This window comes from Phyllobates terribilis, unplaced genomic scaffold (assembly GCF_046119375.1).
Source record: "Phyllobates terribilis strain yellow unplaced genomic scaffold, ASM4611937v1 Scaffold_4__5_contigs__length_816908805, whole genome shotgun sequence".
Classification (NCBI taxonomy): Eukaryota; Metazoa; Chordata; class Amphibia; order Anura; family Dendrobatidae; genus Phyllobates; species Phyllobates terribilis.
The window spans coordinates 139,950,996-139,976,155 of record NW_027362764.1 but is presented as its reverse complement, the minus strand read 5'-3'; the positions used below and the strand labels follow the sequence as shown (position 1 = coordinate 139,976,155).

The window sequence follows — 25,160 nt, the reverse complement described above, 5'->3', positions numbered from 1 at the left end:
CTCATCCTCTGGATTTCTGTGCCTCAACACGTCCGATTAGCCATCACATTCGGATCCTTCAGACAGAACCTGAAAACCCATCTCTTTAAGACAGCCTACAGCCTGCCATTGCCTCGCTGCCACCTCAACACCATTGGAGCCAATGCAACTCCACAACCTACTGTCTACTTCCCCACCATCCTTTATAACAAAGAGAAAAATGATAACTACCAAGATGTGCTAGGTACTATACCTTCCCTTTTGCTCAGGGTTTAACTTATGGGCTCATTAGATACTATCAGTATGTACTATGCATAGGAATGCCCTTGTGGCATTGTCACTATTCATGATACCACATTGTAATTGGCGCCACTGGCTACTCACAGCTTGAGGTCTGTGTTGATCACATTTTTGTGCATAAATGTTATATGGGTGTTTTTTGTTACTGATTTTAATCTTTATATGCAATAAAATTTGAATAATCATTCTAAGCTATTGAAGGCTCCATTTTTCTCTTTGTTATAAATTATGGCATGTATATGGAGTTGTTTTTGGGGGACAAAAGGGGCACTGTTCCCACTTTTGAACCTCTAATCATGATGTTTGTGATCCAAATGGGTTGTTCTATAATATTCCCCACCATCCTGTAGATGCAATATGGCACCTTGGCAAATACCATCTCTGTTTTCCTTCTGATATCTAACAATAACAAACATGTCAAGCTGGAGAAACTTGCACCTACTGCCACTCAGTGTATTCAGCTCCTTTGTTTGGGCAGACAGTCTACCAAATAAAATTCCTGAGGTATGGAGATTGTGGATGGCTTCGCTTCTGCCCCCGATGCAGAAATGCTGCATATTTTTTCCGCTTCTCCCTGGCAGGAAAAACGCACTCGGATTTTACATGCATTTTTCCTGCCAGGTAGAAGCGTTTGTCAAGCGTTTTTGCATGCATTTCTGGATGCGGGTTATCAAGCGCTTTTCAAAAGCGATTTTAGCATCACTTGGAAAAGTGCTTGACAACTTGGTCACACTATATAAATCCATGCAACCGGCATGTATTTATATAGTGTGACCAAGTAATAGTTAAAAAAAAGAATAAGAATGGTAAAAAATAAAGATTATATTTACCTTCTGATGGCCCCCGGTGTTTTCTCTGCTACGTCCAGTCTGATGTATGGCTCGCGGTGGTGTGAAAGGACCTGCTATGATGTCATTTAGTTATGTGACAGGTCACGCGACCGCCGATGTCAGCGGTCGCGTGACCTGTCACATGACTAAATGACGTCACCACAGGTCCTTTTAGACCATCGCGAGATGTACAACAGACCGGACGTAGCGGAGAAAACACCGGGGGCCATCGGAAGGTAAGTATAATCTTTATTTTTTATTTTCAATTCTTTTTTTTATCAGGTTCTATGGTACCGAAGACTGGAGGAGAGTCTCCTCTTCTCCAGACCAAGCTACCATCCGCGCATTGAACCGCATGATATCCGGATGGGCACATGTGCCCATGCGGATATTATGTGATTCAATGCAAGTCAATGGCGGCAATTACACTGTGTGTCCGCAAAATTAATGGACATGCTGCGTATTTTTCGCAATGATAATCCGTAGCGGAAATCTCCGCAGCATGTGCACAGCACATGCGGATTATCATTGGGGACCATGGTGCACGTATTACCAAGCGTTATTTAAGCGTTTTCGTTGTCGAAATTCCGTGGCAAAAACGCTTGAAAAACGCATGGTGGGCATGCAGCCTTACTGAGTGCAAATACCAAACCATGGGGTGCCATTCACTGGATATTCCTGGCTGGTTGCAGACCAGCTCATTCCCACAGAAAAGTACCGGCAGCAATCTAAGGAGATGGTGCCCTCTATCATCAGGAAGGTCATTGTCCAGTAGTCTGGTTTTTATACTAAAAATCCTGGTCATTTTTATAGTTTTTAGTGAGCACACAAAGACAGTGGATTCTGCAGCAGCGTATCCAGGCCGGGACAGTGGCGGAGAAATTGCTGTACCATCAGGTTGAGGATGCGAGCAATGTAAGGCACGAGTCAGGTTGCCCCGGCGTACGGCCACCGCAAGGTTTGCATCGTTATCGCACTCGGCCTTCCCTTGCTCTAGGTTCAGTGGATACAGCCATTGCTCAAACTAGCCCTGGAGAGCTGTCCACAACTCTTCAGCTGTATGACTGTGATCTCTAAGGCATATTAATTTTTACACTGCCTGATTGCGGTGAGACCTGGCTGCGCAGTACGGAGGTGGGGGGGATTCTGTCTGCACTGTTGGAATGTGTGTCTCTTTAAGGCAGGGGTTGAGGGCGCAGGTGGAGGCCCTAGAGGAGGTGGAGGAGGCAGAAGCACTGGAGGAAATGCTAGATACACAGGTTTGTCCCACAAGCCTTGGAGATTCCAACACTTGCTGTCTAGTGACACCTTGGTGTCTAGTGGTTTCCATCCCCTGGTGTGTAGTAGTTTAGTTCTCCAAGCCTAGCTGTGTAGTAGGTTAGTTTTCCAACCACTGTTGTCTTCTTAGTTTAGTTCTCCAACCCCTGTTTTCTATTATTTTAGTTCTCCATGTTCTGGTGTGTATTTGTTTCATTCTCCAACCTTAGCTGTTTAGTAGTTTAGTTCTCCAACCTCTGTTGTCAGTTAGTTTGGTTTTCCATCTTCTGGTGTCTAGTGGTTTATTTCTCCATCGTCTGGTGTGTAGTAGTTTAGATCCCCAACCCCTGTATATTAGTTTAGCTCCCCATGTTCTGGTGTGTATTTATTTCTTTCTCCAACCCATCCCCACCCCCAGGTATTAACGTCTGGTGACGAGGGTTTGGATTCTTCTCGGACCCTAATAGAATGGGTGAACAGCTCTGCAGACTTGCCAATCTGTGCTTCTCCACAGTTAATTGGGCGGTTAGAGAGATGTGACACAGGTGAAAACAAGGTTAATTTGGGTGTCACCTCTGAGGACTTTACTCTGTGTGAAGTTAAGGTGGAGGAAAAGGAGCAGAGGCCACTTGATGCAGCACTTGTCATCCACCAGAGCACATTTTCTTCCTGGCCTTCATCAACAAGGTGTACCACTGTGCGACTGCCAAAGAAAGGGAGTGGAATCCAGTAACAGACATTTTAAAAATACTGCACAATTGCTCACTGCAGCTAAACAAACCTACTTCTCATCTCTCATATCATACGTTTCTCACAACCCTAAACAGCTATTCAGTACTTTCAAGTCCCTCCTCTGTCAACCAGCTCCTCCTCCCTCTCCTCTCATCTTAGCCTTATTCTTCAAGGAGAAGATTGACAACGTAGGGCAAAGCTTTTGCTTAAAGTCCCCACAGCCCCTCCTCATAACGACTCAACTCTCCTCCTCCAAAACCAGCTTGTCTGCCATCACAGAAAATCATCTTTACTCTCCAAATCACATCTCACCACCTGAGAACTTGACCCAATACCATCCTACATCATTCCAAACCGTACCACAGTCTTTATCCCAAGCCTAACCCTCCTCTTCAACCTGTCACTAACAACTGGTGTCTTCCCCTCATAATTCAAACATACCTCAATTACAACCATCCTCAAAAAGTCCTCCCTTGACTCATCCTATGTCTAGCTATCGCCCCATCTCACTTCTCTCCTATGCCTCCAAACTACTGGTTTAATACATCCATTTTGAACTGTCATCCCACCTCTCCTTCTGCTTCCTCTTTGACTTCTTACAATCTGGCTTCCAACCGCATCAATTCCACTGAAACTGCCATGACTAAAGTCACCAATGACCTACTAACTGCCAAATCCAAGCAACACTACACTATCATCCTCCTCCTCCTAGACCTGTCATCTGCCTTCGACACAGTAGACCATTCCCTCTTACTACAGACTCATCTCTCGGCATCACAGACTTGGCCTTTTCTTGGATTTTTTCATACCTAACCGACAGGACATTCAGTGTCTCCCACTCACACAGCACCTCCTCATCACACTTCCTATGTGTTGGTGTCCCCCAAGGTTCAGATCTAGAACCCCTGCTCTCTCCATCTACACCTTTGGCCTGAGACAGCTCATAGTCTCATGGCTTTCAGTATCACCTCTATACTGATGACAGATCTACCTCTCTGGACCTAATATCACCTCCTTACTAACCAGAATCCCACAATGTGTGTCCTCTATTTCATCTTTCTTCTCTGCTAGATTTGTAAAACTTAACATGGATCAAACCGAATGCATCATCTTTCCACTATCTCATTTACCCCCCCCCCAACTGACCAATCCATCAAACTGAATGGCTGCCCACTCTTCCCATTCCCATAAGCTTGACTCTGATCTGTCATTCAAATGTCAGATCCAAGCCCTTTCCACTTGCTGCTGACTCCAACTGCAAAATATCTCGGGGATCCGCACATTCCTCAACCATGCATCTAGAAAAACACCAGTGCACGCCCTCATCATCTCCCGCCTCAACTACTACAAGCTCCTGCTTTGTGGGCTCCCTTCTACCACGCTCGCACCCCTCCAATCTATCCTAAACTGTGCTGGCCGATTAATCCACTTGTCACCCCACTATTCCCAGACTTCTCCCCTCTGTCAATCCCTGTGCTGGCTCCCTGTTGCCCAGGGACCCCAGTTGAAAAGCCTAACTTTGGCATACCAAGCCATCTCCTCCATACATGTGTGACATAGTACTAGTTACCTGCACGCATCTTCCCATCCTTCCAAGATCTCCTTCTCTACTTCCCTCTTATCTCTTCTTGCTACAATCGCATACAAGATTTGTCCCGTGCATCTCCCCTACTGTTTAACTCTGTACCCCAACACATTGTAGATTGTTTGTGCACCTTGCAGGCAGGGTCCTCTCTCCCCTTGTACCAGTCGGTGACCTCTTTTCACATGTAAAGCGCCACAGAAATAATGTCGCTGTAATAATAATAATAATTATAGTACTTGTACTCCTTGTCAATTGATGGCACTTTCCAGGTTTCTGCCCCCTAAATTGATGTGTTTTGGCAGTTTTTGGCCCCCATTGAATCCTATGGTGTTAGGTAATGTTTGGCCAATATTGCAAATTTGTCAACATAATCCGAACCGAATATTGAAACATTCGCTCATCTCCAATTGTAATATACTGTAGTGTATACAGAATTATAACTTCATGCACTGAGCGCAGGGTTATAGGCATCTAATAAGTCTTTGTGGTCTTGTTCTATAGTAGATGACTTATCAGTGATCCCATGTAGAAAACTGTTTGCACCAACTATTACCAAAATAAGGCCATTTTTGCATTACAGACATTAATGGTCCAGTGATCGACAATTGGTCTCGACATGAACTCAGCAGCCTCATATGTGAGAGACTTAGCATTTATGAGACTCTTGAATTCAGGTCATGACTTTGCAGCTCATACTCAGACCATGAATATGTTGAATAAATGTGTGTTCCCTTACCTTAAAGGGAATCTGTCATGTTTCAATTCTGTAGACAGCATCACTGATTAGGACCGCCCACTGGACTCATATGCATACAAACCCGCAGGATTTCAATGAATAAAATGCAAGTTTACCGGAAACCTTCCACACAAAAATATATACTGTATTAATATTATCATTTCCTCCTGCTCTATAACATCCTTCCTGCAGATCAGATAAGATTTTCACATTACAGGTTCCCATTAAATGTAAATCCTATAAAAGGCATTACATGATTTTTGAATATATTTTCTCCTCCATGTTTAAATTAATAGATTGCAACTGAAGTTGTCGACAATATTCGAACAGTTGTGTCCTTAACAAGAGAAACAACTTTTGAGAACCATTATACTGAAAGTCTACAGAATCCATACAGGTCTGGTATCTCCAATCATTACAGAATTCTATGTATTCTATCTCTACTATAGTGTTACACATATTGTCCCAGTTATTTAGAAAAATAATGGAAAAATAGTACATTCAAACAATAATAAAATAATATATTAGCATAAAACTCACAAAGACAAAAAAAAATAGCACAAATTTGTGGATGAAATCAGGTGTTACCTGAACATGCAGAAAGCTGGGTACTGATCAGGGGTCAGAATAAAACATGTTAGCACTTACTGTATTAACAAATTGCAGATTTGGTCAGTTTTATTATATCAATAATATTTTGAAGCCAAAATCTGGCTTAGATACTAAGGAAAAAAAAGTCTTAATTTTCCTATTATAATTTTTTTTCTACAGATTGTGATACAAAATACTAGTCAAATTGGTGGTGTGATGTCTTATAGCAGATAGATCCCCATATTTTTTATAGACAGCATTAAATTTTATTTTCCATCATAGATTAATTAAATTAAATGTAAAATTCTGCCTGATTTGTTCCTGCTATTAATTCAGAATTATGCAGCTAGAATTCGGGAGGAGGGCTATATAACCTCTTATGGTATGTGCAGACGATCCGGAGCCGGCTGCGGCCCCGAGGCTGCAGAGAAGCCGCCTCTGGCTTCAGCTCATTGTGCAAATGAGCGGTGGCCGTTTTTTTTTTCTCACAGGCGAGCTTTCCACATTCAGGTAAGGTCTATAGGGACAGGCCACATGCGGACCCACAGGAGGAAATAGACATGCTGCGGTCTGGAAAGACGCGCCACATATCTGTTTCCGCGGGTGTGCCGCAGACGCATAGTGGGCATGGAATTTGTATAAATCCCATTCACTATGCTGTAACATCTGGCCGCTGCGGATTGCACGCAGCGCACCTGCGCTGCGTCTAATCAGCAGCGGACACCGATCGTGTGCGCATACCCTTATAGTCTTTTCCTATTGTTAGCTGAAGACATATTTAATTTTGTAATTTAAAGAGTTTATTTTGCTTGTCTTTGCCTTTGGGACTTCAACTGATCCAAGGAATGGGAATAAAACTACCATAAATATAAAAACATTTCGTGTCATATCACTTGTTACGTTTTCCTGCGCAGCCGCACTCCCGGCCAGCAGCTGTGCATGTGATCAGTAATAACGCTTCAAACCGATGAGTGTTGGGAAAGAAAGCGAGAAAAAATGATTTAAAAAAAATAGAAAAATATTGCCATACCCTCCCAATAAAAATTACCAGCTATGTGATTCCTTAGGAAAGTGGCACATCCTAACCTAGAGCTCTACATATTTATCTCCACTACCAACAGGGCCGGCTCGTATCTTCTCGTCTATCCATTACAATACCATTAATGCATCACATCTCTTTTCTTTTCATCTCACTGTGTAGGAATTCACAAAGAAAGGCCCAGGTATATGGGATTTGCTTTGCTTTCAGTCAGTCATTTTTATTTTTTACCTATGCAGCAAGTTACCGCTTTGGAGCTTATTTAATAAATGTCGGAAGATTGAATGTGGAAGAAGTGATTCTGTAAGTATCAACATGTATGATAATGTCAATGTCCAGTGGTTTGATGTCATAATCCCTGATTTTAGGCTTCTTAGGTGAATGGTCATGAGATGGCAGTCAGGTCATGTGCATGGAGTGCTTGGGGCCAGGAGTTTGCCAACAAGCTACCCTGCCAATGAATGTAGATATAACAATAGGGCACCAAACAAAATCTTTCTCTCTTTTGAAGGTCTATGGGGTAGTGTTTCTCTTTGTAGAGAGTGGCAAGTCATGGAGACACATTACCCCTTAGACCCCAGTCCAGAGCCTCTCATCTAGCCAAATCAGATCTCGTACTTTGCACTGATGAGGGGCAACACCCCGAAACACAATGTCTGCAAATTGAGATTCTGGTTTGGGTTTTATCCTAAGTCATTATGCGAGACTTGGGATTTAGGATCACTGCTTCCAATAGGTGGCGCTAGAGTTCTGGTCCTGTTCCTTTTTGAAGAGACAATTTGCATATCACTGTTGAAGAAAATGTTATTTGTCATTGAGGAGTTAAAGAAGTTATTTTAATATTGAGGGTCTATGGCTAGGAGAGACTATCAAAATCAGATTGATGGATTTGTGAAGGTCTGAATCTCGGCACACTGCCAATCATTTGTATTAAGGACCTACATGACTAGTCAGAAGAGTTTGAAGGGTCAGTAGTGCCATCTCTTCAATACTTAACTTGTGTCATCTACCTGCATGCTGTTTCCTTAATAGCGTAGGGCAGGCAGCATTATACAGTTCTGCAATCCACTTCAATAGGATAGCATTACAATACCCAGTCATGCTACTACTACAGTGTGCTGGTAAATGGCACAAAGTAAACATTGAAAAAGATGTGGCAATTGCACAAGCTCCATGGACCCTTCAAACATATGATGGATGTGACTGCCAAGAGATGGACCACCAATGATCTAATATTGATAACCAGTACTAAGGATAGGTAGCAATTCTGATCCTGAAAAATCATTTTAACAGGAAAGTATTCATGTTTAGTGGATAGGGCAGCGTTACCTGTAAATTCAGCCCTGCTTTACAGATATTTAGAGAAATGTTGCCTCACACTTCATGCAATTTTTTTTCACCTGTAGCAATGACCCTTTTTCAGACCAGACCCTTCTACAATTCTTCCACTCCCATTCATAACCCTTTCATGCCCCCTTCAGCCTTTTCTGCTTCCTCTCCATTACTTCCTCCAAAGTTTTTGGGAGAATTTGATAGAAACCTAGTAGATCTGCCAACTTTTCCAGGAGTCCGGGTTTATATAGACTGGTGCAGAAGTAATGTCAGCTTTGAGTATTAATGATCCAGTCCTTGTTATCTAGTGGCCATTTAAGCAAAGAAAAATTATCTTCAGATTTTTTCTAGAAGAAAAGATCCTTCAGAATTGTTGCCTAATGTGCAATGCAAGTATTTACGAAAATGGACACCACTACCACCCCAAACTATTTGAAAGAGCTACATGCACCTATAAAGACTAGTGTTGAGCGAGCATGCTCGACACTGCTCGGTACTCGCCCAAGCATCACGCTACTCGGGATGTTCGGAGAGCACTGAGCATTTCCGGGTTACTCGGGCTGAAGCTCGGGTCTCCGCCCTGCATGTTTGGCGCTCTTTACAGAGCCATTGAACATGCAAGGATTGCCAGCTAGTCACTGTAATGCCGCAGCCATGTTGTTTGTGGGCATTACAGTGATTGGCTGGCCGCACAGCTTCACCTCGAGTATTTAAAACCGGGCGCCGCCATCTTGGACACAGTCGCTCCGGATTAGACAGTGTAGGGACAGCGCTGCTGAGCTAGGGAGAGATTTATCCTGCAAAATAGTTAGTGTAGGGTCTGTAAAGGCTGTCAGATCAAACAAACAGTCCTTCTCAGGACTAATATCCATCCCAGATATCAGGCAGACAGGCAGGCTGTATAGGAGACGCAGTGGGGTTATAACAGCAAACACTGCATTACAGTCCTGTGAGCTGCTCCTGTTTCTGAAATTGCTGGACTTAGCTCCAGGTCTCGGGGGCCAGGAAAAATCCTTTTTTTTCATCTAAATCCTCTTTTTTTTTCCTCCTTCTCACTGTACAAATACCCGTCTTATTAACCTATTTGTGATCCCCCCCCCCCCCCAAAAAAAAAAGTGTGTCTCTGATTTTTCAGACACAAATATGTCTGTTAAAAATAGTCTGGTGTAGGCCCGATAAATACAAGTGTGGTTTTGCAGTTCCACGGGTCAAATCTCTGTATTATCCTGCTTTTGGCATTTTTTGGCCGTAAAAAATAAATAATAGTGTCTCCTGATTGTTCAGACACAAATATATCTGTTGAAAATAGTCTGGTATACACCAGTAAATTTTAACTGTGGTTTTGCTGTTCCACGGTAAAAAATCTCTATTATCCTGCTTTTGGCATTTTTTGCCGTAAAAAATAAATATATCTGTTGAAAATAGTCTGGTGTAGGCCCGAGAAATACAAGTGTGGTTTTGTAGTTCCACGGTTCAAACCTCTGTATTATCCACTTTTGGGCCATTTGTATCTAAAAAAAAACTGTTTGAGTGTGTCGCTCACTGTTCAGCCGCAAATATATATATATTTAAAAAAGTCTGGTATACATACACCAGTAAATTATAACTGTGGTTTCCACGGTAAAAAATCTCTATTATTCAGCTTTTGGTATTTTTTCCATAAAGAAAAACAGTAATATTTTCTCCCTGATTGTTCAGATTGTTTAAAAGAGTCGGGTGTAGGCCAGAGAAATAGAACTGTGGTTTTCCTCTTCCACGGTTCTAATCTACTTTTTATTACCCTTTTGCCATTGATAGTGCGAGTGTCAGCTATTTTACTTCCTTTACAATGGGCAAGGCACGTGGCAAGGGACGTGGAAGTGGACATTCTGGTGATGGTGCGTGCAGAGGACGGGGCCGTGGCCAAGGTGAAAATGTGCCACAACCAACAGCCACATCTTCTCGCTCCCACTTCTTGACCGAATTACTAGGGAAGCACAGAACAACACCAGTATTGCGAACTGATCAGTGTGAACAGGTTATTAATTGGATAGCAGATAATACTTCCAGTCACCTGGGCACCACCACCTCCGGCCTGTCTTTAAACACGGTCGACTCTTAGTAGTCGTGAGTCTCTACCGCATATTCCTCCTCATCCTGATGCTCCTTCCTCCCACCATACCGTGTGTCGTCAGACAGCAACTGATCCCACACTTGGACACTCTGAAGAGCTGGTCCATTTCCAGATTTGTGCCCCTCGCCTGCTCCTCTTGATGTGGTGGAAGAGGAGATCTCATGTACCCCAAAAAGGCCATTTGTACCACCTGCCATGCCAGCAACAGCAGGGGTGACAAAACTACCAGCCTGACGACCACCAGCATGATCAGGCACATGGCAGCAAAGCACCCGACTTTGTGGGGCGAACCCCAGGGTCCACGAGCTGTGTCAGTGGGTGTCACCACTGCTTCTTCCGCTGTTGTGCGTGCAGTAGAACCCCCTGTTGTGTGTGCAAGGCAATCCCCTCTCCATACTGCATGCAAAGATGCCCCCTCCTCTCAGTCTTCACTTGTTATGGCAGTTTCTCAAGAAACAGCATCAACGTCCTCGTCCCACCGCAGCGTTCAATTGTCCATATCCCAGACCTTTGAACGAAAGCGGAAATTCGCAGCCAACGCCCCACAGGCCACAGTCCTAAATTCGCACATTTCACGACTGCATGCGTTGGAAATGCTGCCTTTTAGGCTGGTGGAGACGGAATCCTTCCGCAACCTTATGGCGGTGGCCATCCCTCGGTACTCGGTCCCCAGCCGACACTATTTTGCCCGGTGTGCCATCCCCGCACTACACAAGCACTTGTCCCAAAACATCTGCCGTGCCCTCAACAGCGCAGTTACTGGGAGAGTCCACCTGACAACGGACACGTGGATAAGTGCTTGTGGCCAGGGACGGTACATCTCCCTGACGGCACACTGGGTAAACATAGTGGAAGCCAGGACCCAGTCGGACCTTGGGACGGAACACATCCTCCCCACACCGAGGATTGCGGGCCCTATGTCAGTCAGAGTTGCCCCCACAGTGTACAGCTCCTGCGCATCATCCTCCTCCTCATGTTCAGCCTCCGTCTCAGATATCAACACATCAGTTACAAGCTGGAAGCACTGCAGTACTGCCTCCGCCATGCGGCAACAGGCTGTGCTGAAACTCATAAGCTTAGGTGAGAAACCTCACACTGCTTGTGAGTTGTGGACAGCTGTGAAAGAGCAGGCAGATCTGTGGCTGAGACCGCTGAACCTACATCCAGGCATGGTCGTGTGTGACAATGGCCGTAACCTGGTGGCGGCTCTGAGGCGAGGCGAGATCACATTCGTACCATGTCTGGCTCATGTGCTTAACCTCGTGGTTCAGCGGTTTCTTAAATCGTATCCCGAGTTGACAGATCTGCTCATCAAAGTACGCCGCCTGTCAGCTCATTTTCGCAAGTCGGCTACAGCTTCCGCCGCCCTTGCTGTGTTGCAGCAGTGTTTGCAGCTTCCGTCACACTGACTGGTGTGTGATGTCCCCACACGTTGGAACTCTATCCTCCACATGTTGCAAAGGATTTGTGAGCAGAAGAGAGCAGTTGTGGAGTACCAGCTGCAACAAGGTCGTCGATATTCAGGTCAGACTCCACACATAAGACCTCAGGAGTGGACCTGGATGTCTGACATCTGTACCATCTTGACAAACTTTGAGGAGTCCACCAAGATGGTGAGTGGCGATGATGCCATCATTAGCATCAGCATTCTACTTGTCTGTCTTTTGCAACGCTCTCTGCAGAGAATTAAAGAAGAGGCATTGCAGCCAGAGTATGAGGAGATGGATCAAGAAGCCGTAGCGGTCGATTACACACAGCCCAGCCTCATCTCATGCCAATGTGCATTGGGGGACAATGAGGGAGAGGAGGAAGAGGAGGAGGAGGAAGAAGAACAGAAGCTTGTGTCATGCGCTGTAGACGGTAGTACCTGTACAACTGTCATACCGTCGGTTCAGCGTGGGTGGCATGAGGACTGGGGGGAGGTGAAGGAGGAGGAGGAGAGCATGGTCAGTCGTCATCTTGGTGAGGACACGGAATTCTTGCCCGTTACCAGTCTGGCACGCATGGCTGACTTTATGTTACGCTGCCTTAACCGTGACCCTCGCGTTGTCAAAATGTTGGGTGACAGTCATTACTGGTTGGTGACACTTTTAGACCCCCGCTACAGGGAGAACTTTCACTCTCTTATTCCTGAGGTGGAGAGGTCTACAAAAAATGGGGCAGTACCAGAAGGCCCTTGCTGCAGAACTGTTAAAAAAGTTCCCATCTGAACACGCTAGCGGCAGAGGTCACAGTTCGTTGACCAACCAAGACGTACAGAGAGAGGCAACTCCAATCCAGCAGAGGCAGGGGAACACTGTCATCGGTTGTGGGACAGTTTTCTGAGACCCGCCCAGCTTACAGGCCCTGAGGTGCAGGGTACTCTCACAAGGAGTGGAAAGTTTCAAAAGATGGTGAGGGAGTACCTTGCCAACTGTACCAGCGTCCTCCTTGATTCCTCTGTGCCTTTTAATTATTGGGTATCCAAGCTAGACACTTGGAATGAACTCGCTCTGTATGCCTTGGAGGTCCTGGCCTGCCCTGCCGCTAGCGTGTTATCGGAGCGTGTTTTTAGTGCCGCTGGGGGAATTATAACTGATAAGCGCACTCGCCTGTCAACTGGCAATGCTGACAAGCTGACCCTTATCAAAATGAATAAGGGCTGGATTGGGCCAGACTTCTCATCACCACCAAATGACAGCAGAGTAACATAAAGTCAAATCCACTGTGTTTTTTCGGGAGGTGTATTCACATGCACCGCTTCACACCTACACATGGGTATACGCTTCCTCATTTCGGCTGTTTTATGTTCTTCTCCTTATCCTCAGCCTCCACCACCACTATACCACCAGGGTGACCGTGGTCCGTGTTGCCATTATTGAAAGTTCCTCCGTCCTTATTTTTGTCAGCTTTTGCTTGGAAGGCATAATCAAAGACTGTGGGAGACCCACTCCCCAATAATTGGAATAATATTTTTAAGATGCTGTACTGTATGGCTCTTGTAAGGGGCATTGCAAGTTCCTCCATCCTAATTTTTGGCAGCTTTTGCTTGGAAGGCATAAGCAAATACTATGTGAGACCCACTCCCCTATAATGGGAATAATGTTTGTAATATGCTGTACTGCATGGCTCTTGTAAGGGGCATTGCAAGTTCCTCCGTCCTAATTTTTGGCACCTTTTGATTGGAAGGCTTAAGCAAATACTATGGGAGACACACTCCCCAATAATCGGAATAATGTTTTTAACATGCTGTACTGTTGGCTCTTGTAAGGGGCATTAAAAACGTCTTGTTAAGCTACTGCAACCTCCACCACTTTTCCGAGGGGGCATTAAAAGCATCTTGTTAAGCTACTGGGACCTCCACGTCTCTTCTGAGGGGCATTAAAAGCGTGTTGTTATACCACTCTAACCTCCACGTCTCTTCCGAGGGGCATTAAAAGAGTGTTGTTATACCACTCTGACCTCCACTTCTCTTCTGAGGGGCATTAAAAGCGTGTTGCTATACCACTCTGACCTCCACGTCTCTTCCAAGGGGCATTAAAAGCGTGTTGTTCTACCACTCTGACCTCCACGTCTCTTCTGAGGGGCATTAAAAGCGTGTTGTTATACCACTCTGACCTCCACGTCTCTTCTGAGGGGCATTAAAAGCGTGTTGTTATACCACTCTGACCTCCACGTCTCTTCTGAGGGGCATTAAAAGCATGTTGTTATACCACTCTGACCTCCATGTCTCTTCTGAGGGGCATTAAAAGCGTCTTGTTAAGCTACTGTGACCTCCACGTCTCTTCTGAGGGGCATTAAAAGTGTGTTGTTATACCACTCTGACCTCCACGTCTCTTCTGAGGGGCATCAATAGCGTGTTGTTATACCACTCTGACCTCCACGTTTCTTCTGAGGGGCATTAAAAGCATCTTGTTAAGCTACTGTGACCTCCACGTCTCTTCTGAGGGGCATTAAAAGTGTGTTGTTATACCACTCTGACCTCCACGTCTCTTCTGAGGGGCATTAAAAGCGTGTTGTTATACCACTCTGACCTCCACGTCTCTTCTGAGGGGCATTAAAAGCGTCTTGTTAAGCTACTGCGACCTCCATGTCTCTTCCGAGGGGCATTAAACCCCGTCTTGTTAAACTACTGCGACCTCCACCACTTTTCCATGGGGCATTAAAAGCGTCTTGTTATACCACTCTGACCTCCACGTCTCTTCTGAGGGGCATTAAAACGGTCTTGTTAAGCTACTGGGACCTCCACGACTTTTCGAACGGGCATTGCATTTCCTCATAATTTTTGGCAGCTTTTGCTTTGAAGGCATAAGCAAATACTACGGGAGACCCACTTCCCAATCATGGGAATAATGTTTTAATATGCTGTACTGCATGGCTCTTGTATAGGGCATTGCAAGTTCCCCCATCCTAATTTTTGGCAGCTTTTGCTTGGAAGGCATAAGCAAATACTATGGGAGACCCACTCCCCAATCATGGGAATAATGTTTGTAATATGCTGTACTGCATGGCTCTTGTAAGGGGCATTGCAAGTTCCTCCGTCCTAATTTTTGGCAGCTTTTGCTTGGAAGGCATAAGCAAATACTATGGGACACCCACTCCCCAATAATGGGAATAATGTTTTTAAGATGCTGTACTGTATGGCTCTTGTAAGGGGCATTAAATGCGTCTTGTTAAGCTACTGCAACCTCCACCACTTTTCCGAGGGGCATTAAAAGCGTCTTGTTAAGCTACTGTGACCACCACGTCTCTTCCGAGGGGCATTGAAATGTTGTTTTTAATTACCTCTAACCTCCACGACTCTTCCAACGGGCATTGCATTTCCTTCTAATTTTAGTCAGCTTTTGCTTTTCAATGCAAAGGCGAAAACTAATGGAGACCCACTCCCCAATAATGGGTAGAAGGTTTTTAGTATGCTGAAATACACATCTGTTTCAAGGGGCATTGCAGTTCCTCATAATTTTTGGAAAGCCTTCCATTCACTGCTTAGGCCAACAGTGTACAGGAGACCCAGCTGCTATAAATGGAAAAAACGGTTTAGTTAAGGCCCTCTGACCTCCATGTCACTTCCAAGGGGCATTGGAGTGCCTCGAAATGTTTGGTAGGCATTGCACTCACTTTATGCCCTATAGCTGTATAGTAGAACCGCTCCTTTTGTTACAGAAACATATCCTACAAGACATGTGTGGTTGACTGGCCTGATATTGATGTGAATGGTCCCTGTTCCTCCTGCTCTTTCTCCTTTGCCACCACCTCATCCATCATTTATCACCTGAAGCTTTGTTTTAACAGGAGTCATAGTACTGGGATAGTAGCAGGAAAACAACCAGCAATCCTCGTAGGAGGTAGGATATGCGCCAATACGCTGACCACCTAAGGCCTAGCCGCTACTACATACATGTGCTTGCATTCCAAGAAAACTATCATCATCATGCTTCTCACCTTGGCACTCTCAACTCTCCTGACGGAGAAGCCAGGGCCCACCGGAGGAGTCTAGTTCTCTGGTGGGCTCGTCCAATGCTGCCCTTAAGTACGCCAGTCTAAGAAAAGTGTGTGGGTCGGTAACAGGAGAAATCGGGGTGGCTGGGGACCGTTTATGGACACCCGGCCGCCCCCATGCGGCTGGGGACCGTGGGTGGCAGGTTGCACACTTACGCTTGCATTCCTAAAAAACAAAGCAGATGCTAACTTCTATCATCATCATCATGCTCGTCACCTTGGCACTCTCAACTGCCCTGATGGAGAAGCCAGGGCCCACCGGAGGAGTCTTGTTCTCTGGTGGGCTTGTCCAATGCTGCCCTAAAGTAGGCCGGGCTAAGAAAAGTCTGTGTGGATGTTCCGCGGAGAAATCGGGGCGGCTGGGGACCGAGCATGGACACCCGGCCAGGCGGCAGGGGACTGAGTATGAATACATAATGAATACATATAAAGCAGCCATGAGGTAGTGGCCAGCTTCGGCCTCCTCAAAACTAAAAGGCCCCATTTCAAGTGCAAGCTAGCAGTATGGCATTGCAGCCTGCAGGTGGGTGGGTGGTTGGCTGCATATTTGCGCTTGCATTGCAAGGAATGGGGGAGGTACAATTGAACACTGCCCTGGGACAAGGACTTGCATGGGGATAGTTGCAAGTCTGCATCTTCTGATGCGGCAAGGATCACTTCTGATGGGCACACTTTTAGGCAGTGACCTGGGTGTCAGAGATGCTTCCATGGGTCTTCCCCATGCTGTCCCCATGTCTTTTCAGCACTGTATGCATGTGTCGCACAGCACATGGCCAGATAAGGTTGTAAAATGTTAAAATGACATTTCCTGGTGAATGCATTTGTCACAGTTGAAAGCAATACAAAAGTGCAAAAACACATAAAAAATGCTACTTGTGAACATAGCCCAAGGTGTGGAGGAGTATTTTTGTTTTTGGTTATTTATTTTACCTTATACACAAGTCTTTACCCTGGAAAAGAAATTCCTTAACATATTTCACAGGAAAAAAGTTTCACTTTCGTTTTTGAACGTTTTATTATGAGCCTGTAAAAGTGGCTTAATACCTCTGACCACGCTGTTGACAACAGTGACCTGGGCGATCCCCCATGCTGTCCCCATGTCATTTGAGCACTGTCACTATCGTTTTGGGCACTTGTTAGGCTTTTAAAAGACTGCCGGGGGTGCCGCGGCAAAAATGCTCGGGTCTCCCATAGACTAACATTGGGCTCGTTGCTCGAGTCGAGCACCCAAGTATCACGGCGAGCTTGGCCCGAGCTTCGAGCACCTGAGCATTTTAGTGCTCGTTCAACACTCATAAAGACAAGTTCAGTAATATCATTACATGGCCAATCAGTTTCTCAGTTATTGAGAAATCTCTCTTTGAATTGATATGCAAATGAGGCTGAAGTACCATGTTAGATCTGAAGCCTCTCTCACTCCAGTGATATTTTCCTCCTGGCGATGTCTCCTCCTCCAGGGAATGATGTGAGGGCGGACGAGAGATATAAGTGCAGTGCCCATCCCACTACACTTGTAACTTATTTGTATAAAATATCAACAATAAGAAAGGTTAGGATTAGTGATGAGCAAGCATGCTTGCTAATACTTGGTGCTCGTCCGAGCATCTCACTGCTTGAGATGTTTGGCGCTCGCCGAGTATTTCCAGGGTTGCTCAGTGGGAGCTCGGATCCCCTCCCTGCATGTTTAGCGCTCTTTAGAGCGCCAATCAACATGCACGGATTGTCTGCCACACACTGTAATGCCGCAGCCATGTTGGTTGTGGCATTACAGTGATTGGCTGGCCACACAGCGTCCTCAAGTCTATATCAGACCTGGCGCCGCCATGCTCGTCACAAGTCTACTCCACAATCAGGCAGTGTAGGGAGAGGTGCTGCTGAACTAGGGAAAGATTTGGTTGTTTATTAGTTAGTGTAGGTATTCTACAAGATTCTCTACACATCCATCTCAACTAACAGTCCTTCTGAGGACTAATCCAGCTGCAGAGATATCAGTGCTAGGCAGGCAGGCAGGGTATATAGCAGACTGCAGTGCATATAGCAAGAAGGTCCATTCCAGTTCTGTCAGCTGGTGCTTTTACAGACATTTGTAGAAATAGCCCCAGGTATCAGGGGCCAGGAATATTTTTTTTTTATCTTAATCCTGATTATTTGCTTAAAAATCCAGAGAACACCGTTTTTCTGTGCCATTTGCTTGTTGGCACTGCAGAATACAGCCAGGTCCTTTCCATATTACAGCACTAAAAATCCAGCTATTTAAAACTGTGGTTTGTCCGTTACACGGATCACATATAATTGCGCTGTAAATATTGCCATTTATGGCCTCCATTGCAGTTTTGCTGCAGTGTGTCAGTGAACTTATTGACACGAGGTCGGGCTGTTAAAAATAGGTGTCAGCGAAGTTATTGACACCAGTATGCTGTTAAAAATAGTTACCTACAGGCCAGCTATTTAAAACTGTGTTTTGTCCGTTACATGGATCACATATAAGTTCACTCCAAATTCAGCCATTTGTAGTGAGCGTGGAAGATATTGTCGTCCATATAAAATTGGCAAGGGGGAACTGGACGTGATGGTGATGATGATGGTGCATGCAGAGGCCGAGGCCATGGGCAAGCTGAAATTGTGCCACAACAAACACCCACATATTCTCGCTCGACCTTCCTGTCCCAATTAATAGGGGACCACAGAACACCACTATTGAACACAGAGCAGTGTGAAAAAGTTATTGGTTGGATAGCAGATAATGTTTCCAGTCACTGAGCCACCACCACCACCACCCTGTTTTCCACACAGTCAAGTCTCAGTAGGCATGAGTCTGGACCGCATATTCCTCACCCTGATCCTCCTTCCTCCCACCATGCCGAGTGCCCAGAGAGAACTGCTCCCACACTTGGACACTCTGAAGAGCTGTTCACTTTTCCATTTATAGATTCAAGCCTCTTGCCTGGTCCACTTGAAGCGGAGCAAGAGGAGATCGCATGTAGCGATACCCAAATATTTGAGCAGCCACGGTCACACGAACGCAACAATGGGAAAGTGTCACAAGAGGTGGACGATGATGAAACAAAATTGCCCGAAAGACAGGAGAAGGACGAGAGTGCGGAAGTGGAAGATGAGGTGGTGGATGATATAGCAACTGACCCAACCTGGCAGGAGGACATGCAGAAAGAGGACAGCAGCACACAGGCGGAGGGAGGCAGAGCACCCCAACAGGCAGGAAGAAGCAGTGTGGTGGCCGCAGACAGAAGGCGATCAACCGTTCCCCTGTGTCTGCGGGTGACACCACTGCTTGTTCTGCTGTTGTGCATGCCAGCCAATCCCCTATCCATAGTCCATGCAAAGATGCCTCCTGCCCTGCACCTGTCATTGCACACTGTCAACTAGCACCATCAGCAAGCAAGTCCTTGTCCTAGCGCAGCGTTCAGTTGTCCATACCCCAGTCCTTGGAATGCAAGCATAAATACGCTGCCAAAGGCCACACTACTAAATTCACACATTTCGTGGCTACTTGCTCTCGAAATGTTGCCTTTTAGGCTCGTGGAGACGGAAGCTTTCCGCAACCTGATGGCGGTGGCCGTCCTTCGGTACTCGGTCCCCAGCCGCCACTATTTCTACTGGTGTGCCCTCCCTGCATTACACAAACACGTGTCCCACAACATTAGCCGTGCCCTCAACAATGCAGTTGCTGGGAAAGTCCACCTAACCACGGACATGTGGACAAGTGCTTGTGGGCAGGAACTGTACATCTCGCTGACGGCACACTGGGTTAACATATTGGAAGCCGGGACCCAGTCGGACCTTGGGATGGAACACATCCTCCCAACGATGAGGATTGCGGGCCCTAGGTCAATCAGGGTTTCCCCCACAGTCTACAGCTCCTGCACCTCCTCCTCTTCAGCCTCCATCTCCGAAATGACTACATCAGTCACAAGCTGGAAGAACTGCAGCACTGCCTCGGCCAAGAGGCAACAGGCTGTGCTGAAGCTAATATGCTTAGGTGACAAACCGCACAATGCTGAAGAGTGGTGGAAAGCTCTGAAAGAGCAGGCAGATCTGTGGCTGACACCGCTGAACCTACAGCCAGGCATGGTCGTGTGTGACAATGGCCGGAACTTTGTGGTGGCTCTGAAGCGAGGCGAGCTCACACATTTACCATGCCTGTGCTTAACCTCATGGTTCAGCGGTTTCTCAAAACCTACCAGGAGCTGCCAGATATGCTTGTCAAAGTACGCCGCCTGTGTGCGCATTTTAGAAAGTCAGCTACAGCTTCCGCCTCCCTTGCCGTGTTTCAGCAGCATTTGCAGCTTCTGGCTCACCGACTGGTATGTGATGTCCCCACGCATTGGAACTTTACACTGCAGATGTTTGGAAGGATTTGTGAGCAGATGAGGACAGTTGTTGACTACTAGCATCAACAGTGCCATCAGTATTCAGTTCAGACTCCACACATAAGACCTCAGGAGTGGACATGGATGTCAGACATATGTACCATCCTCCAAAACTTTGAGGACTCCACCAAGATGGTGAGCGGCGATGACGCCATAATTAGCATCACCATCCTGCTTCTCTGTCTTCTGAAACGCTCTCTGCTCACAATCATAGAGGATGCATTGCAGGCGGAGCATGATGAGATGGAGCAAGGAACCATACAGGTTGATTACATACAGCCCAGCCTCATCTCATCCCAACGTGGATTGGGTGACAATGAGAAAGAGGAAGAAGAACAGGAGGAAGAAAAGGAGCTAGTTTCATGCGCTATAGATGGTACTACCTGCACAACTGTATGGTCAGTCGTCCTCTTGGTGAGGACACGGAAGTCTTGCCTATTAGCAGTCTGGCATGCATGGCTGAGTTTTTGTTACGCTGCCTTTCCCGTGACCCTCGCGTTCTCAAAATTTTGGGTGACAGTTATTACTGGTTGGTGACACTTCTAGACCCATGCTACAAGGAGAACTTTATATCTCTTATTTCTGAGGCGGACAGGTCTTCAAAAATGGGGCAGTACCAGAAGGCCCTTGTTGCAAAACTATTAAAAAAATTCTCATCTGAAAACTCTGGCGACAGAGGTCACAGTTTGTTGGACAACCAAGGAGTACAGGCGAGAGAGGCACAACTACAATCCAGCAGAGGCAGGGGAAAACTGTCAAAGTTCTGGGAGAGTTTTCTCAGCCCCTCCCATCGCACAGGCCCTGAGACGCGGGGTACTCTCACAAGGAGTGCAAAGATTGGGAAGATGCTGAGGGAGTACCTTGCCGACCGTACCAACGTCCTCTGTGATTCCTCTGTACCTTTATAATTATTGGGTATCCAAGCTGGACACGTGGAATGAACTGGCTCTCTATGCCTTGGAGGTCCTGGCCTGCCCTGCCACTAGCTTTTAATCAGAGCGGGTTTTAAGTGCCGCTGGTGGAATTATAACTTATAAAAGCATCCGCCTGTCAACTGAAAGTGCTGACAGGCTGACTCTTATAAAAATGAGCAAGAGCTGGATTAAGCCAGACTTCGGAGGTGTATTCCCATGCACCTTTTCACACCCACACTTGGGGAAACGATTCCTGATTTTGGCTATTTGCTTCTCCTCGTTCTCCACCACCATATCACCAGAGTGACCGTGGTCCGTGATGCAACACCCACATAATTATTTTAAAGGGTGTTTATGATGCCCTTAAAAAAAAAAATTTATACAGAATGTTCATGTATACCCCCCCAGGGGTAAATGTTTGTCAGCCCATACACTAAGCGCATGGGCATTCCAATTATAGGAGACTCGCTCCTTTCTAATGGGAACATTTTTTTATGAGGCCCACCTCCATGTCTTTTCCAAAGTACATTGGAGCGCCTCACAATTTTTGGCAGCCCTTGCATTCACTGAATAGGCCAACACTATGGGAGACCCACTTGCTAATAATGTGAACATTTTTTCATGAGGCCCACTACATCTCTTCCAAGGGGCATTGGAGTGCCTCCCAAATTTTGGCAGCCCTTGCATTCACTGCATAGGCAAACACTATGGGAGACCCACTTCCTAATAATGGGAACATTGTTTTCAGGAGGCCCTTCTCTATGTCTCTTCCAAGGGGCATTGGAGTGCCTCCAAATTTTTGGCAACCCTTGCATTTACTTCATAGGCAAACACAATGGGAGACCCACCTCCTAATAATGGGAGCATTGTTTTCAGGAGGCCCTCTGACCTCCACATCTCTTCCAAGAGGCATTGGAGTGCCTCCCAAATTTTGGCAGCCCTTGCATTCACTGCATAGGCCAACACTATGGGAGACCCACTTCCTAATAATGGGAACATTGTTTTCAGGAGGCCCTCCATTCTCTTCCAAGGGACATTGGAGTGCCTCCCAATTTTTGGCAGCCCTTGCATTCACTGCATAGGCAAACACTATGGGAGACCCACTTCCTAATAATGGGAACATTGTTTTCAGGAGGCCCTTCTCTACGTCTCTTCCAAGGGGCATTGGAGTGCCTCCAAATTTTTGGCAACCCTTGCATTTACTGCATAGGCAAACACAATGGGAGACCCACCTCCTAATAATGAGAACATTGTTTTCAGGAGGCCATCTGACCTTCACATCTCTTCCAAGGGGCATTGGAGCGCCTCCCAATTTTTGGCAGACCTTGCATTCACTGCATAGGCAAACACGGTTGGAGACCCACTTCCTAATAATGGGAACATTGTTTTCAGGAGGCCCTCTGACCTCCACGTCTCTTGCAAGTGTCATTGGAGTGCCTCCAAATTTTTGACAACCCTTGTATTCACTGCATAGGCCAACACAATGGGAGACCCACTTTTTAACATTGGGAACATTGTTTTCAGGAGGCCCTCTGACCTCCACGTCTCTTCCAAGGGCATTGGAGTGCCTCCAAATTTTTGGCAACCCTTGAATTCACTGCATAGGCAAACAGTATGGGAGATCCGCTTCCTAATAATGGGAACATTGTTTTCAGGAGGCCCTCCTCGAAGTCTCTTCAAAGAGGTATTGGGGTGCATTCACATTTTTTTTGCAGACCTGCCAATCACTGCATATGCAGTAACAGTATAGAAGATCCACTTTTTAGTAATGGGAACAACAAAGCATAGCCGACTGATGGCTCTCTAAAAATAGCGAGGGCCAACTGCTGGCCCTTTAAGAATAGTAAAGGCCGTCTGTTGGCTCTATAAAAATAGACTTTGTGACTTTCAGAATCCCTCCTTCATAAATGAAACAGGATGTGTCTGATCATGTCTCACACACCACATGACCAGAGGTTGTGTAAAATGTTAAAATGACATTTCCCAGTGAATGTATTTGTCACGGTTGAAAGCAATACAAAAGTGCAAAAACGCATCAAAAACGCTACGTGTGAACATAGCCCAAGGTGTGGAGGAGTATTTTTGTTTTTGGTTATTTTTTTTGCCTTATATACAAGTCATTAACCTGGAAAGGATGTTCCTTAACATATTTCCCAGGAAAATCCATTTTGGCTTCATTTTTGTATGTTTTATTGTGAGTCCGTAAAAGTGGCGTAATACCTCTGACAACGTTGTTGACAGCCGTGACCTGGGAATCAGAAATGCTTCCAGGGGTCTTCCCCATGCTGTTCCCATGTCATTTGAGCACTGTTCCCATCGATTTGGGCAATTTTTAGGCCCTCTGCAGACCGCCGGGGGAGCCGCCTGAAAAATGCTTGAATTTCCCATAGACTAACATTGGGCTCATTGCTCGGGTCAAGCACCCGAGTATTCCAATCTGCTCAACCAGAGCATTGCTAGTTTGCATTTAATTAGCATTATAGCACCTTTACAAGCATTCCATTGGCTATTGGTATAAAATCCTGATGACAGGTTCTCTTTAAGTGGTTCAATGAGTAAATGCTCAGACAAAGAAGTTTTAAATCTCTTCAGGAGTGATATCAAATGTGACTCCATTACTTAAATGTACTGTTTGTCTGAACTTAAGATAAAACAAATGAGCAAATACCCTGCAGTAAATAAAAAGTAATAGTAATTGTACATGTAAATAAGCCAGGATACTTGGTTGATACTATTTTAATCAAAAGAGTGTAAAAGCCATCCCACTGCGACAAGGTGTACTTAATCAGGATGGTCCCTAACTCTTGTAGTTTCTATGTGCCATCAGACCTCAAAATAGACGAGGGCAGAGCAGGTCCCAAACCTGACTGTTTCAACACCTGCCTATGGAACGCTATGTAGATGGAACATACAGTGTAAAAAGGGGGAGCCACCTCCCTGTATGTACAAAGTACAAGAAACAAAAGCAAAACCAAAGAAATGGGCCAGCTCATCCTATTATAAGTGCAATGTGTAGGTGAACGTTCACACTGTGGCCATTTATCAGACGTGCTCTGTCTGTTAAATAGCCACAGTGGGAATATCCACCTACAAATTGCACTTACACCAAGGTGTGCAATACCGTTTCATTGGTTTTGCTTAAATGTAAGTCTTCCCCATCTTGACTTGTCAAAAAGACTATAAAATATGTTTGAGAATATATTTAAAGCACCACTCCAGTGTTTTTTTGATTGCAGTGCTGGAGTGGTGCTAGAAGTTGCCTGCATCTAATATTATTCTCACCACCCGCCGTCTGTAGCTCTTCCCTGTACCGCTCCACTCCCACGGTGCCGTCTTGTAACTGCAACTTCTGAGTGACCAGAAGCCAGATAAAACTGTCACAAGCTTTCACACTTCAAACGGTGCTATCATGGACTTGCACTGAAAAGTGACCTCCAGCTCGCTCCAGAAAATACTGGAGCAATCCGGCAGGTCACAAACTGCTGGAGACTGACAGGAGCGGCACGGGTAAAAGATGAAGACGGCAGCTGGTACATATAAGACTGGGGGCAGGGTCATTACATTAGTGGCACCACTCCAGAGCTGCAATAAAAAAACAATAAATATTCCATTCCACAGTGGAATCCTTAATGCTTTGTTTTTTGTCTTCTTACACAGTGTATTCTTCATGTTAACCTATGGAGCCATTACAATAGGCCAAACATTATCATTTGCTCCTGACTACTCTCAAGCCAAATCTGCAGCCTCCCATCTTTTTGCTTTGATTAATAGAGAACCAGCTATTGACAGCTACAGTTTACAAGGACAAAAACCAGTAAGCATTTATTAGAGAATAAATTACATGATTACATTTGCTTGTTTGCTTGTTATCTATCAGATGAGAAAA

The 25,160-nt window shown here is 45.6% G+C and overlaps 1 protein-coding gene across 1 annotated transcript in view; it reads left to right on the top strand.

The window, feature by feature from the left end:
• LOC141265121 (ATP-binding cassette sub-family B member 5-like) overlaps nt 1-25,160 on the top strand; it is a 169,387-nt gene that overhangs the window by 104,596 nt on the left and 39,631 nt on the right. The window contains exons 2-4 of the mRNA XM_073677795.1: nt 5,716-5,816; nt 7,212-7,352; nt 24,932-25,088. Coding sequence (XP_073533896.1) covers nt 5,716-5,816; nt 7,212-7,352; nt 24,932-25,088 — 399 coding nt within the window. The remainder of the gene's footprint in view (nt 1-5,715; nt 5,817-7,211; nt 7,353-24,931; nt 25,089-25,160) is intronic.